This window comes from Orycteropus afer, unplaced genomic scaffold (assembly GCF_000298275.1).
Source record: "Orycteropus afer afer isolate SDZICR_OR568_19922 unplaced genomic scaffold, OryAfe1.0 scaffold00064, whole genome shotgun sequence".
Taxonomy (NCBI): Eukaryota; Metazoa; Chordata; class Mammalia; order Tubulidentata; family Orycteropodidae; genus Orycteropus; species Orycteropus afer.
Genome location: NW_006921651.1, coordinates 12,497,986 through 12,510,716, shown reverse-complemented (window position 1 = coordinate 12,510,716; position 12,731 = coordinate 12,497,986). Strand labels below are relative to the sequence as shown.

General features: G+C 44.5%; 1 protein-coding gene across 1 annotated transcript in view; it reads right to left on the bottom strand.

Annotated features, from left to right (window-relative positions):
- PDLIM1 (PDZ and LIM domain 1) overlaps positions 1-12,731 on the bottom strand; it is a 53,507-nt gene that overhangs the window by 11,999 nt on the left and 28,777 nt on the right. The window contains exon 2 of the mRNA XM_007940058.1: positions 9,695-9,894. Coding sequence (XP_007938249.1) covers positions 9,695-9,894 — 200 coding nt within the window. The remainder of the gene's footprint in view (positions 1-9,694; positions 9,895-12,731) is intronic.

Sequence of the window (12,731 nt, the reverse complement as noted above, 5' to 3'; positions counted from 1 at the left end):
GCTGTTAGGATTGGTTGCCTGTTATTTCTGTCACTCTTAGTACACAATAGGTGTCTGTATAAGGAGCTCTGGTAGCATAGTGCCTAAGGGACTTGACTGCTAACCAGAAGGCTGGCGGTTCAAATCCACCAGCCACTCCTCAGAAGGAAGGTTGGGCAATCTACTTCCATAGTGATACTGCCTCGGCAACCCAAGGAGGGGTTGCTATGAGTTGGTTCCGACTCGATGGCACATAACAACAACAACAACAGCAGTCTTTAAAACGTAAGAAAGTCCTCTTGAGCTCATCTCCCACAGGTGGATTTCAGAGGCTGAGGGGACAGTATGTGACACACAGGCCTGCCAAAAAATACATGGGGTGAAGGTCATAAATACAAGAAAGACCAAGACCAACTCCACAGCTCTGGGACCTGGAACAACGTAGTGACACTAGGATGATGATTTTATAAGAATAACAAAGTGTCCAGAGTTGAGATATAAACTGAAACCAAACTCACTGTCATTGAGTTGATTCCAGTTCATAGCGACTCCCCTTGGGTTTACAAGGCTATAAATCTTTAAGGGAGCAGACTGAATCATCTTTCTTCCACAGAATAGCTGGTGGGTTCAAACCTTTCGTAACCAAATGCAGCCAAATGCCTTAACCACTTATCCAACAGAGTTGGAATATAGGAGCTACTCAATTTTTTTTTCTTTTTTAATTTGAGCCTTCACCTGTGGCTGCAACTTAAGAGTATGTGTATAAATCAACTAAAGCAAGGAAGCCTTACGAAAAAATTGCCACTGCTGATCCAACCTTCTTCTTGTTGTCAGGTGCCATCAAGTCAGTCTCGACTCATAGTGACCCCGTGCGCAACAGGACAAACCACTGCCTAGTCCCGCACCATCTTCACAATCATTACTGTGCCTGAGCCCACGGCGGTTACAAACACTGTGTCAGCCCATCTCTCTGAGGATCAGCCTCTTTCTCACTGACTACTACTTTACCAAACATCGTGTCCTTCTCTAGGGACTGGTCCCTCCTAGAAAATGTCCAAAGCATGTGAGACCAAGTCTTGCTATTCTCCCTTCTATGGAGCACTCTGACTATACTCCTTCCAAGACAGATTTGTCTGTTCTTCTAGCAGTCCATGGCATATTCAACATTCTTCACCAACACCATAATTCAAAGGCATCAATTCTTCGGTCTCCTTCATTGTCCAGCTTTCACGTACATTTGAGGGGACAGAAAATACCATACTTGGGTCAGGTGCACCTTAGTCCTCAAAGTGACTTCTTTGTTTCTGAACATTTTAAAGAGGTCTTTTTTTTTTTTTTTTTTTTTTAATTTTCATTGTTATTCGGTGAAAGTTTACAGATCAATTTCATTTTCCATACAGCAGTTTATACACATTTTGTCTCATAACATTGACTGCAATATCCCACAATGTAATAGTTCTCTTCCCACTTCCTCCCCATAGTTACCTCTTCCCTGTGTCCTTCCCTCCCATACACTCCTGTCCCACCCCCTGAGCAGTCTCCCTGTGCACACACTGCCCTTCTGTTCTCCCATGACTGACCTCTCCAAGGAGCACATCTACCTGATGTAAATGTTCGGCCCATATGCCAGTCTTCTGTTTGGCTGGAAGTCACAGGAGTGAGTTCAGTTCCAGACCTGAAGGGCAGCTAGGAGCCATAGTCTCAGGGGTTTCACCAGGCTCTATCAGACCAGCAAGCCATGTTTGGGGATTTTCTTTTTTAGTAATTTTGAGTTTTGTTCCACATTGTTCTCTCACTTTATCTAGGATCTCCTACCCAAGTCGCCCTCCAAGTGGTTGACACTTGTAGCAGGGTACCATCTAGTTCTTCTGGTCTCATGATCATAAAGGCTGAGGATCTACCAGTCCCTTGGACTAATTGTTTCCATGTATCTTAAAGAGGTCTTTTACAGCAGCTTACCCAATACAGTATGTCCTTGGGTTTCTTGACTGCTATTTCCATAGGTGTTGATTGTGAATCCAAGTAAAATAAAATCCTTGACAACTTCAGTCTTTTCTCCATTTATCATGATGTTGCTTATTGGTCCAGTTGTGAGGATTTTTGTTTTCTTTATGTTGAGCTGTAATCCATACTGAAGGCTGTAGTCTTTGAACTTCATCACTAAGTGCTTCAAGTACTCTTCACTTTCAGCAAGCAAGGTTGTATCATCTGCATATCGCAAGCTATTAATGAATCTTCCTTCAATCCTGATGCTGTGTTCTTTTTCATGTAGTCTAGCTGCTGGATTATTTGCTCAGCATACAGATTGAATAAGTATACTGAAAAGATACAACCCTGACACACACCTTTCCTGATTTTAAATCACGCAGTATCCCCTTGTTCTGTTCAAATAACTCCCTCTTGTTCTATGTACAGGTTCTGCATGAGCACAATTAAGTATTCTGAAATTCCCCTTCTTCACAATGTTATCTATGATTTGTTACGATCCACACAGTCAAACGCCTTTGGCATAGTCAATAAAAGACAGGTAAACATCTTTTTGGTATTCTCTGCTTTCAGCCAAGATCCATCTGACATCAGCAATGATATCCCTCATTCCATGTCCTCTTCTGAATCTGGCTTGAACTTTTGGCAGTTCCCTGTCACTTTCTCACACAGTGAATAAACCTTAGTTCTTCACTAAAACAACCTGTATGTGAGACAGGTTTGGAAACAGAAAGTGGGATTATTTAAATGATAGGAAGTCTTGAACAGAAGAAGACATTCTGTTGATAAAAATTTTTCCCCATCTGGAAAGATGGAGTAGCCGTCTTTTTTCCTATTCTTCCCATTAAGTACAGCTAAAAATCCTGGGCAATATATGTAAAACAAACAGAAGAAGACTATGAAAAGATGAAGAAAAGAAAGCAAACCAACTAGGGACCTCAGGGCCCAAGGAACAACATGGCAGTGAGCTGCCTGGGTTTTCTTTTTGCCTCGTTTATCCCAGGCATGGAGCTAACAAAGGCAGCAACCCAGAAAGGGCTCAGGGCCTTGTACGCCAATGTTCACAGCAGTACTATTCACAACAATCAAAAGAACCCAAATGTTCATGAGTATGTGAGTGGATAAAGAAACTGAGGTCTACGATGCAATGTAATGTTATTCAGCCATAAAGAGAAATGAAGTTTCTGGAACTTGCTGTCACATGCATGAACCTTGAAAACGTCAGACACAAAAAGGACAAACATTGTATGAGCCCACTTATAGGAAATATTGACAACAGGCAAAGGCTTAGAGATAAAAGTTTATCAGTGGTTTCCAGGAGCTGGGGTGTGGGGAGGGAGAAATGGCATGTCATTGCTTAAAGGATGCAGAGCTTCTTCTGTTCAGAATAATGAAAAACTTTTGGAAATAGAGGTGATGGTTGCAGAGCATGGTGAATGCAATTAACATCACTGAATTATATACTTAGGAGCTCTGGTGGTGTAGTGCCTAAGGCACTTGACTGCTAACCAGAAGGCTGGTAGTTCAAACCCACCAGCCACTCCTCAGAAGGAAGACTGGGCAATTATTTCTGTAGACATACTGCCTTGGAAACCTAATACTTAAAAATGGTTAAAATGGCAAAAATCTTGTCATCTGCATTTTACCACAATGCAATTTTTAAAAAGTTATTTACTGACCATCTACTTTGTATGAAGCACCAAAAATAGTGTTAGAGCCTTCAAAAAAAAAAATTTTTTTTTAAGTAAAAAGTTGGAAAAAGTTACAATACACAACATTAATCCAAAGAAGGCAGGCATTATATGATCCCACTTAAGTGAAATATCTGGAATAGACAAGATATACAGGGGAACCAAAGTTTATTAGGAGTCACCAGGGCTGGGAGATCAGGGAAGGGAGCCACTGCTTAGGAGCAATTCATTGTGATGGAATGATTTGGTAATAGACAGTGATGACGGTGGCACAATGTGGTGAAAGTAACAGTGCCACTGAACTGTACATGCAAAAAAATATGACTGAATCTCCAGAGAATTATGCTGAGTTGGAAAAAGAAAGTCCCAAGAGGGTACATATTGTATGAGTCCATTAATATAACATCCTTGAATGACAAAATACAGAAATGGAAAGCAGATTACTGGTTAAGGAGGGTGGGGGTGTGGAACAGGAAGGGACCATAAAAGGACAACCAGAAGGATCCTTGCAGTGATGGAAATGTTCTGTATCTTGACTGGATCAATGTCAATAACCTGGTTGCCATATTGTTCAATAGATTTCCAAGAGGTTACTGAGTAACTTCTTGAAATTGGGTAAGGGTCCATGGGTTTTCTCTGTATTATTTCCTATAGTGCATGTGAATATACATATATCATGAAATAAAAAGGTTAATTAGTTTGTTAAAACTCTTTTACCCCAAATGGTAAAAGTTAAGTGCTTGCTGGAAATTATACAGAGATTTTGGAACTTGATTTTTATGTGGGTGGGAGTGAACGTGACAGGTTGACTCAGAAAAACCCTTCCTAGCTCATGTCTGGGATCTCAAAACATTGATACATTTAAAAATACTGTCAACATACAAAGTATTTTTTCTGACCACAATGAGTGAAAGTGAAAATCTGTAAAAATAAAACTGGAAAATACACAAGTATATGGAAAGTAAGCAACACACTACAAACTACCAATGGTCAAGACGGGAGTAAAAAAGAGAAGTCAGATCCCAAAACATGACCGCCTCGGTCTGAGATGTCCCAGCCTGCTTATCCCATTGTTCACCTCAAAAAATGCAATATTGGGAAACCCCATGCAATCACTTTGGAAGGAGAGCTTGGCCTGAGTACTCTCTAAATCTTAGTCTTTTAAGGCATAGATGGTGGACATGGGATAAGAAACCAGAAGAGAAATTATGGGTCCCAGGAGAAGAGGGGAGGACACCTAGACACCACAGTCAGTTCTCTATGGGCTGTGGGCAAGTTCAACTCAAGGAACAAAAAGCCACCTGCAAGATAGAGGTTTTTCTTATGGTCCAGCTCCAACTGAGTCAGGGTTAATATAATCCCCCTGACATCAGTTTAATGAAGAACAATATATCCCTTTATGCCCATTGCACCTGCTTAGAAATATGCCTCACTGGTGCTTATGGGAATGCCTGAGAACAACACAACTTGGCAGAGCGGGTCTCTTGGGACCAGTGTGTTGGTCAGGAGAACTCCATGCGGAGACCACTACTTCACCAGGAAGCTGAGGGATTGTGCTGGCTTGCTGGCAGAACCTAAGCCACAACACCAGGAAGAAGTCTACTGTATGTCATAGCAAAAGCTCCTCCATAAGAGTTGTATATATGTTCCAACCCTTCAAGAGCCCCCCGTACTCAGAAGCGATGGATCTGGAGCTGTTCATGGGCAATGACATCAATAATAACTGGCCTCTCCTGAGCACCTACCAGGGGCCAGCCCCTGAGCTGGGTGCTTTCTTTATTCCAATCTCCCTGCATCCTCTCAACAGCCCAGCGGTGAGGCTGTTAGTATGAGCCCCATTCCAGAGATGAGAAGACTGAGTTAGAGAAGTTACATCATTTGCTCAAGGTCACACAGTAGTAAAAGGAAAAGCTGGAATTCAAACACAGGTCCCTCTATATCCACAGTCTGGACCTTTAGTAAAGTACCAGGCAGTCTCACACGAAGATTTAAATCCAGGCCCCTGAATTACCAGAGAATGACCAAAAAACAAAAAACAAACAAGTTGCCATCAAGTTGATTTCAACTCATGGCAATCTCCCCTGTGCAGAATAGAATTACATGCCATAGGGTTTTCAACGCTATTTTAGGAGATTGCCAGGCCTTTCTTCTGGGGCACCTGAGTGGGCTCAAAGTGCCAACCTTTCAGTTAGGAGTCATGTACTTAACTATTTGCACTACCCAGGGACAAACATGACTATGATGTAGCTCCCCATGGTCCCCAGAGGGCCACTCACTGCCATCGAGTCAGTTCTGACTCACAATGACCCCCACTGGGTTTCCAAGGCAATAAATCTTTACAGAAGTAGATGACTTCATCTTCCTTCCATGGAGCAGCTGGTGGGTTTGAACTGCCAGCCTTCTGGTTAGCAGTCAAATGCTTTAGGCACTGTGCTCTACCAGAGCTCCTTCCCCAGAGTGCCAGAGGTCCCTCAACTCAGTTTCCAGAGGTCCGATGACAGACAGGTCCTGGCTTTCTACTGAGCTGAGCAACATTCCTTTCACCCACCTGGCAGCCAACAGTCAATCAATGACTGTTATACTGAACTCACCCATAGGGACAGGGCTCCTGAAGGCCTCCCGCTTAGCTACGTATGTGGGGGCATGAGAGGCAGAGGCATCCTCTCACCTGCCTTCCCAGTTTAATGTGGAAATAGAAATGCTGTCTGTGTTCTCATCTGACTGGGACTTGGCTCTGGGAAGTCCTACAAGACAAACAACCACACACACTCACCAAGATGCCTTGAAACACAGGGGACAAAGAAACCCAGGGCAAGCCCTAGGGAACTGGGGATGACCTCAGACACAGAGCGCGCAGCGAGCCAGTTCCGGAACCTCAGCGAATTCCACAGACTAAACAGTGAGAGTGAGCAGGCTCGGGACTCATGCTGACCACACAAGCGATGCTCCCCTGTGGCCACTGGGTGTGCAGAATCTTTGTTAAGAGTGCAAATGGCCTCTCTAGGAACACCCCAGTAAACAGGGACCCCACACGGGCAGCACAGCCGACTCGGGCAGTTCCCCTGCGACGGCTGCTGGTTTTCCCACTACGGTTTCTCAGTTCATCCTCAAAGAGTTTGGGACAGAGCAGAGGCTGGGCCCCCTCTGCTGGGAAAATCAGGATGGAGACTTTTGATAAAGCCTCCGAGGGCAGCTGCAGCCAAAAAACGTCTGCAACAGGAGGGGACGGAGGCTGCAGGAAAGACTTGTACAGTCTCCTGACAGTTTCAGATTTAACTGTTTCAGGTCGGGGGAGGGAGCAGGCACCCGGGAGCACAGGAAGAAAGAAGACATTAATGAAGGAAAAATAGCCAGGGCCATACTAAAAACACTCCCCAGGCACATACTCCTCCCAATGCATAGCCCCTCTTTCAATTAAGAATGTGTCATTTCCTGGGTTATTAAATCCAGATCACAGAACATTCCACTCTGGGACAGTAAACGAGGGTCACGTGCTCAGCGTCCAGCACCAAAACCGGATCGCAGTCCCGGTTTCCGCTCAGCTCCTCGCTGGACTGCTTGGGAGGAAGCTTCCCTGGAGAGCGTGGGCATGGAGAGCGTGGCGGCCCCTTGCACATGGTAACCCAAATGCCCCCGCAGCCACCTTGAAGGGCGTCTTATCTCAAGCCAGGCAGGCCTTGCTGTACCAGAATGTGGGGAAGAAGCAGCATTAGTTTCCACTGAGCCTTGGTTACTATGATAAAATGCCAATGACCTTTGTTGTCGTTGTTGGATGTCGATTCTGACTCATGGCAACCCCGTGTGACAAAGGAGAACTGCCCCACATGGTTTTCTTGGCTATAGTCTTTATTCGATTGCTAGGTCTTTTTCCTACAGAGACACTGGGTAGGTTTGAACTGCCAACCTTTCAGTTAGCAGCCAAGCACTTAACCAATGTTGCAGCAGGGCTTCTTCAATGACCATTACATCTTATAAAGCTCAAGTCATCCAGCAAAAAGTGTGTTTGTTCCTCTTGCCCACTAGTGTGTAAGAAACGTTAAAGTGCCCTCTTAGTGCTGGGCACAGGTGCCTGCAAGCAGGGGTGCCCAACAGTGTCTGTCTCTCTTTTTAGGGTAGGGAGACTACATGCATGGTGTACTTGAACCCTCAAGAGGGGTTCCCACAACAGTCCTTTCCAAACATATAACTAGTTTGGAACCTCTGGTACCTTAGAATCTCCTAACCTGCAGGTAAAACAATTCATTCACAATTTAATTATCCTGAAAGCTGGGCCAATTCCTGTGAAAGGTGAATTGGGGAGAAACTGAATGGCAAAGTGACCTTCAGGGTTAATGCAAGAACTGAGGACCCCAAATGGTAAAGATCCTCAGAGATGAGACAAGTCTGGTCCACATGGTGTTTTCACACAAGTCTGACTTAGCACTAACATTTAGAAGTCAAGAGGTCCCGACTGAGAAGGGGCTGTGTGACTTCTGCTTTAATCCGAGAAATCATCCTAAATGAGTACGCTCAAGCTGCACGCAGGTCTGCCTGGCGTGTGAAGCGGTGCTCCCCGATGGATGCGCCATGTGCTCTCCAGCCCCCGACAGGCCTTTCTCTCCCCCATTTGCCTTGAGAGCTCTTCCCTCATTTCCTTACCCCACCTGCCACCTCTGAGCATTTGAGGTTGCAGCTTCTGACTAGTCTTTCCACCCACAGAGATCTCATCTCCATCCTCAAACCTAGTTCCTTTGTCATGGGCCGCTGGTATTCTCACTGTTTCTGGCTTCATCCTCAAAGTGTTTGGGATGGAGCAGAGGCTGGGCACCCCTGCTAGGAAGATCTGGGGAGATTTTTGAGAAAGACTTAGAGGCAGCTACACCAAACGGTCTGTGGCAGAAGGGGCCCTCTTCCCAGTCCTGAGAAGATGTTTCCAATGCCCTTGGTTCAGCTGCTTCTTTCTGGCCCCAGCTCAGAACCTGTTCTGAGAAAGACATTTATATACTGTGGAAGGCTTCACCTTCAATGCTTTCTGGTCCACTCAGGAGGTGGGGGAGGTAGCAAACCATGCGTCACCAAAAACATGCATCATGAATACTTCTCCCTCCCTCACTTCGATCAGAGGGTGAACACAAGCAGAAAGCTATACTTTTTCCTCTCAAACACTCCCCAACTATGAACACTGAAGAATTTCCCAGGAAGCAGCAGGGCTGCCGGGAAAGAAATGGTCAATTACAAGGTGACAACGACAACAGAAAGCAGGGCAATAATAACACAGGTCTCAGGCATATTGTCAGAAGGGACCATTCCCTGGAGAAGGATATCGTGCTTGGTAAAGTGGAAGGTCAGCAAAAAAGAGGAAGGCCCTCAACAAGATGGACTGACACAGTGGCTGCAACGAGGGGCTCAGGTAGAGCAAGGATTGTGAGGCTGGTGCAGGACTGGGCAGTGTTTCGTTCTGTTGCACACAGGGTCGCTATGAGTTCGAGCCAACTCGACGGCACCTAACAACAGTGATTAATCAATCAAGTTTGTGCCAGACACAGGGCTGAACACTGTCCACACTACTTATTTTTACCATGACCCTACATGCTGTGTGATATTACTCCATTTTCATACATGAGGGGACTGAATGTGGGTGGTCCTGTATTTTTATGCAAATAACATACATCATAAGTTTTATTTTGCCAACCACGCCTTCGCCCACCCCATATTTTCATAAGCATGCTATGCTAATTTCTTTTACATGTTGCTGTAAAAAAAACAAGTTTATTGCTGGTTACCAGAGGTGGGAGGGGAGGGGAGAGAACACTGCAAAAATAAGTAATAATAATAATAATAAAAACTAGCATAGTGTGCCTGTGAACCGAAGTGGGGAGAGAGCAGTTAGCAAAAAAGATATAACGTGAGTTATTTGCATTAAAATATGGTAATTATTGAAGCAGACTTTTCCTCCCTGGGGTAGTGGCTCCCCCTTCTTTCACCAGCGTGGATGAACCTGATATGGTGTGAAAACGTCACCCAAGGCCGACCAGAGGAGCACTCCTGGGTCTACTTACGGTCTGCCATTCATCTCCTCCCCGCTGGCTACTGTCTTCGATTCCAAGGCACTGTTGAAGTTGGAGATGTTTTCGGAAGAGTAGAGGCCAACAGGGTTGTTGTACTGGTTGGTGATAACCCTGGGGGATGTGCTGGAGGCAGGCGAGGCAGTAAAGGGCATGGCGCTTCGGTTGTGGGCACTTCCTATGTGTAGGACTTCCTGCAGGCAGAGAGCAGAAGATAAGTCAAAGGGGGCTTCCTATGTGCACCCCACAATGGGCAGAACAGGCTGAGATCCAGGGAGTAAGGTGCACCAGCTGAGCTACACAGGACCCTGATTCCACACTGAACTTTAACTGAGGGGCTCTGAGTACCTGCTGAGACCCACAGGCCATGGAGGTGAAGTCTCCTAAGAGGGCATGTGTGAAGGTTCATGCCCCAGCTCTGCCCAGTAAAGCCTGATCTCTTGCTGGGTAGCCCTGAGCAGGAGATCCCTTGATGTCTTGGGCTATCAGGATCTAAGTCAGAGCTGAAACCTCCTTTCAGGACACATTCCAGAGGGATTATGGTACCAGGAGGAGAGGGGTATGCAAAGTCCCTTTAGTCAGTTCAGAGCAGGAGATGATAAAAGATGCAGATAAATTCCCAGAACGGATCAGGATTAGACAAACAAGATAAAAAGGCTGTAGTATCACAGGGTGAAGCAGCTGTTAAACAGGCAGAGATGGGTTCCATGCTCCAGCAGAAAGGGGTTAAAGAAGCAAGGGTCTGTTCATTGTGGGAGAACGACAAGGCTCATCAGACAGAAGGCAGGGGATACCTGCTACAGGGTGGTGCAGAGGGGTGCTGCATGAAAGGACCTTTGAGTTCCAAGTGTTCTCATTCCTCTTCTGCTGTCATTTGGCAAAGCACTTCCCACCCTGACCCTGGATTTGCTGGGAGTTCGGTAAATAATTACCACAGCTACAACATTTCAGAGCTTCTTTCAAACACCAAAAAAAAAAATTTAATCTAATCTTTGAAAAAAAAAAAAAAAAAAACAGCTTTTTGATGACTTCAGTCCTTTCTGCAGAGTGTTTCTGGACCAATCCATGACTTCCAGGTAGAGAGCATGTTCTGTGCATCTTGCTAAACTCAACCAGTAACCAGGTGCCCCAAGTCAATTCTGACTCATGGTAACCCCATGTGTGTCGGAGGAGAACTGTGGTTCATGGGGCTTATTTTTCACACAAGTGGATGACCAGGCTGCTCTTCCAAGGTGCTTCTGGGTGGACTCCAACCTTCAACCTTTGGTTAGCAGCCGAGAGCGACAGCGTTAACCATTTGCACTCCCCTGCTAAACTCAACATGCATCCTTCTTCTGGGTCCCTCAGAAAATCTTGCTGAAGCCTCCCTCATCTCTTCCTTAAACACCCAAGCCCAGAACACCCTTTTCCTTTTTCCTTCTTTTTTCATTTTTGCTAAATCTTCAAGTCTTCCGTTGAGAATGGAAAACATTATACATAAAAAATAACAATTCATTATACACCTAATTTAAAATAAAAGACAACATGAAAACAGTTTTACGATGAAGATTTCTTTTTCAGTACTCAGACAGGATTTCTCTTCAGTGAGTCAGACTCAGTAGTTTTATTGTATAAATTATGTTTAGTTGACTTTGTCTGAATATAGGATCGAAAAGCTGAGCCTACACAGATAATTCACACCAGGGGAAGTATAACCAATTAAGGAAAAAATAAAACAAAACTTTACAAGTAATCAAAGAATGGTCAAGTGAACTTTCTGGCACAATCACAGAAAGGAATAATGTATCATCCTGAAGGCTGTGGTCCCAAGGGACACTGTAGTGAGCTGTAGGTGGGTGGCCTGGGCTTCGGCCAACACTACAACACCGTGGGACAGAGGCATGGCTACCGGCCAGATCACAATGTCTTCCTCCTCTCTCCTTTTCCACAGCAACTCCCAGAAGCAGCACTGAGTGCTGGGCACCAGGGAAGGGCTCTTCTTTTTCTGTCACGGCTCAGTTTTTCTCCTGTCACTTCCTGTTCGGTCTGGGGCAAGTTATCTAACCTCTCTGAGCCCATTTCTCTCTCTTATCTTTCAAATGAAGACAACAAAGCCTCTTTGCAAGAACTTGCTGTGACACACGAGTGTGCCAAACACAGTGCCAGGCACACAGCAGGTATCCAACCAGTGTCTGTTCCCTTCTCCTGCCACAGAAACACATTTCCAAATAGAAGAGAAGCCAATGGAAAAGTAGGTAGGGTAGGAGATTCTGATGTTCACTTGGTAGAGAATCTCTCAAGATCTGTTTTGTACATAAAAGGAGTATCTCTACCACCATGGGAATACTGGTCTTTCCAGAAGCCAGGCGGATTCAGGGCTTGCCTGTTGGAAGGGATGATGTAATTGTTTGGGCTCTGTATTTATTAGTCTCCAAGGAAACTCAATAATGAGGAAATGTAAACAAGGTGTGTAACCACGCTGACCTCCGATAAGCTGGGGTGTTGGTTAGCATTACGTGAACTAACAGATCTTTTTATTACAGATGAACTCTGCTCTTACTCATTCCTCATCTTTTTCTTTTTTTAAAAGTGGCTAGAAGTGGAAGATTTTGGAAAACGTAGAGATGGGTAGTTCTGCATATGAATTACGGGAAACAAAAGAAAAACCTACCCAATTTAGATTTCAACGTATTTGAGAATGATTTTTAATCTGCATCGATCAACAGTGATATTACATTAATATTAATACAGTAACTACATTATGTATTTAGGATGAAAATTCAAGTATAGTACAAACTAAAAAGTACAACTGAAACTTAAATGCTTATCTGATGTAAGCAAACACTAGAATTTCCGACATGTATGTTAAAACACAGTCCCTCCTTGTGTGTTATAAAGTATATGAAAGCTTAACACATTAAAATTTAACAATTACAGTAAATTTAAGGAGTTGGCTGAGAGTTCCCAGGGAAACTGAAATTAACTGTGGCATGTTTTAAATTAGTTTGCAAAACTGCCATTTTAAAGGGCAATGTAACAAATGTGAGTGATC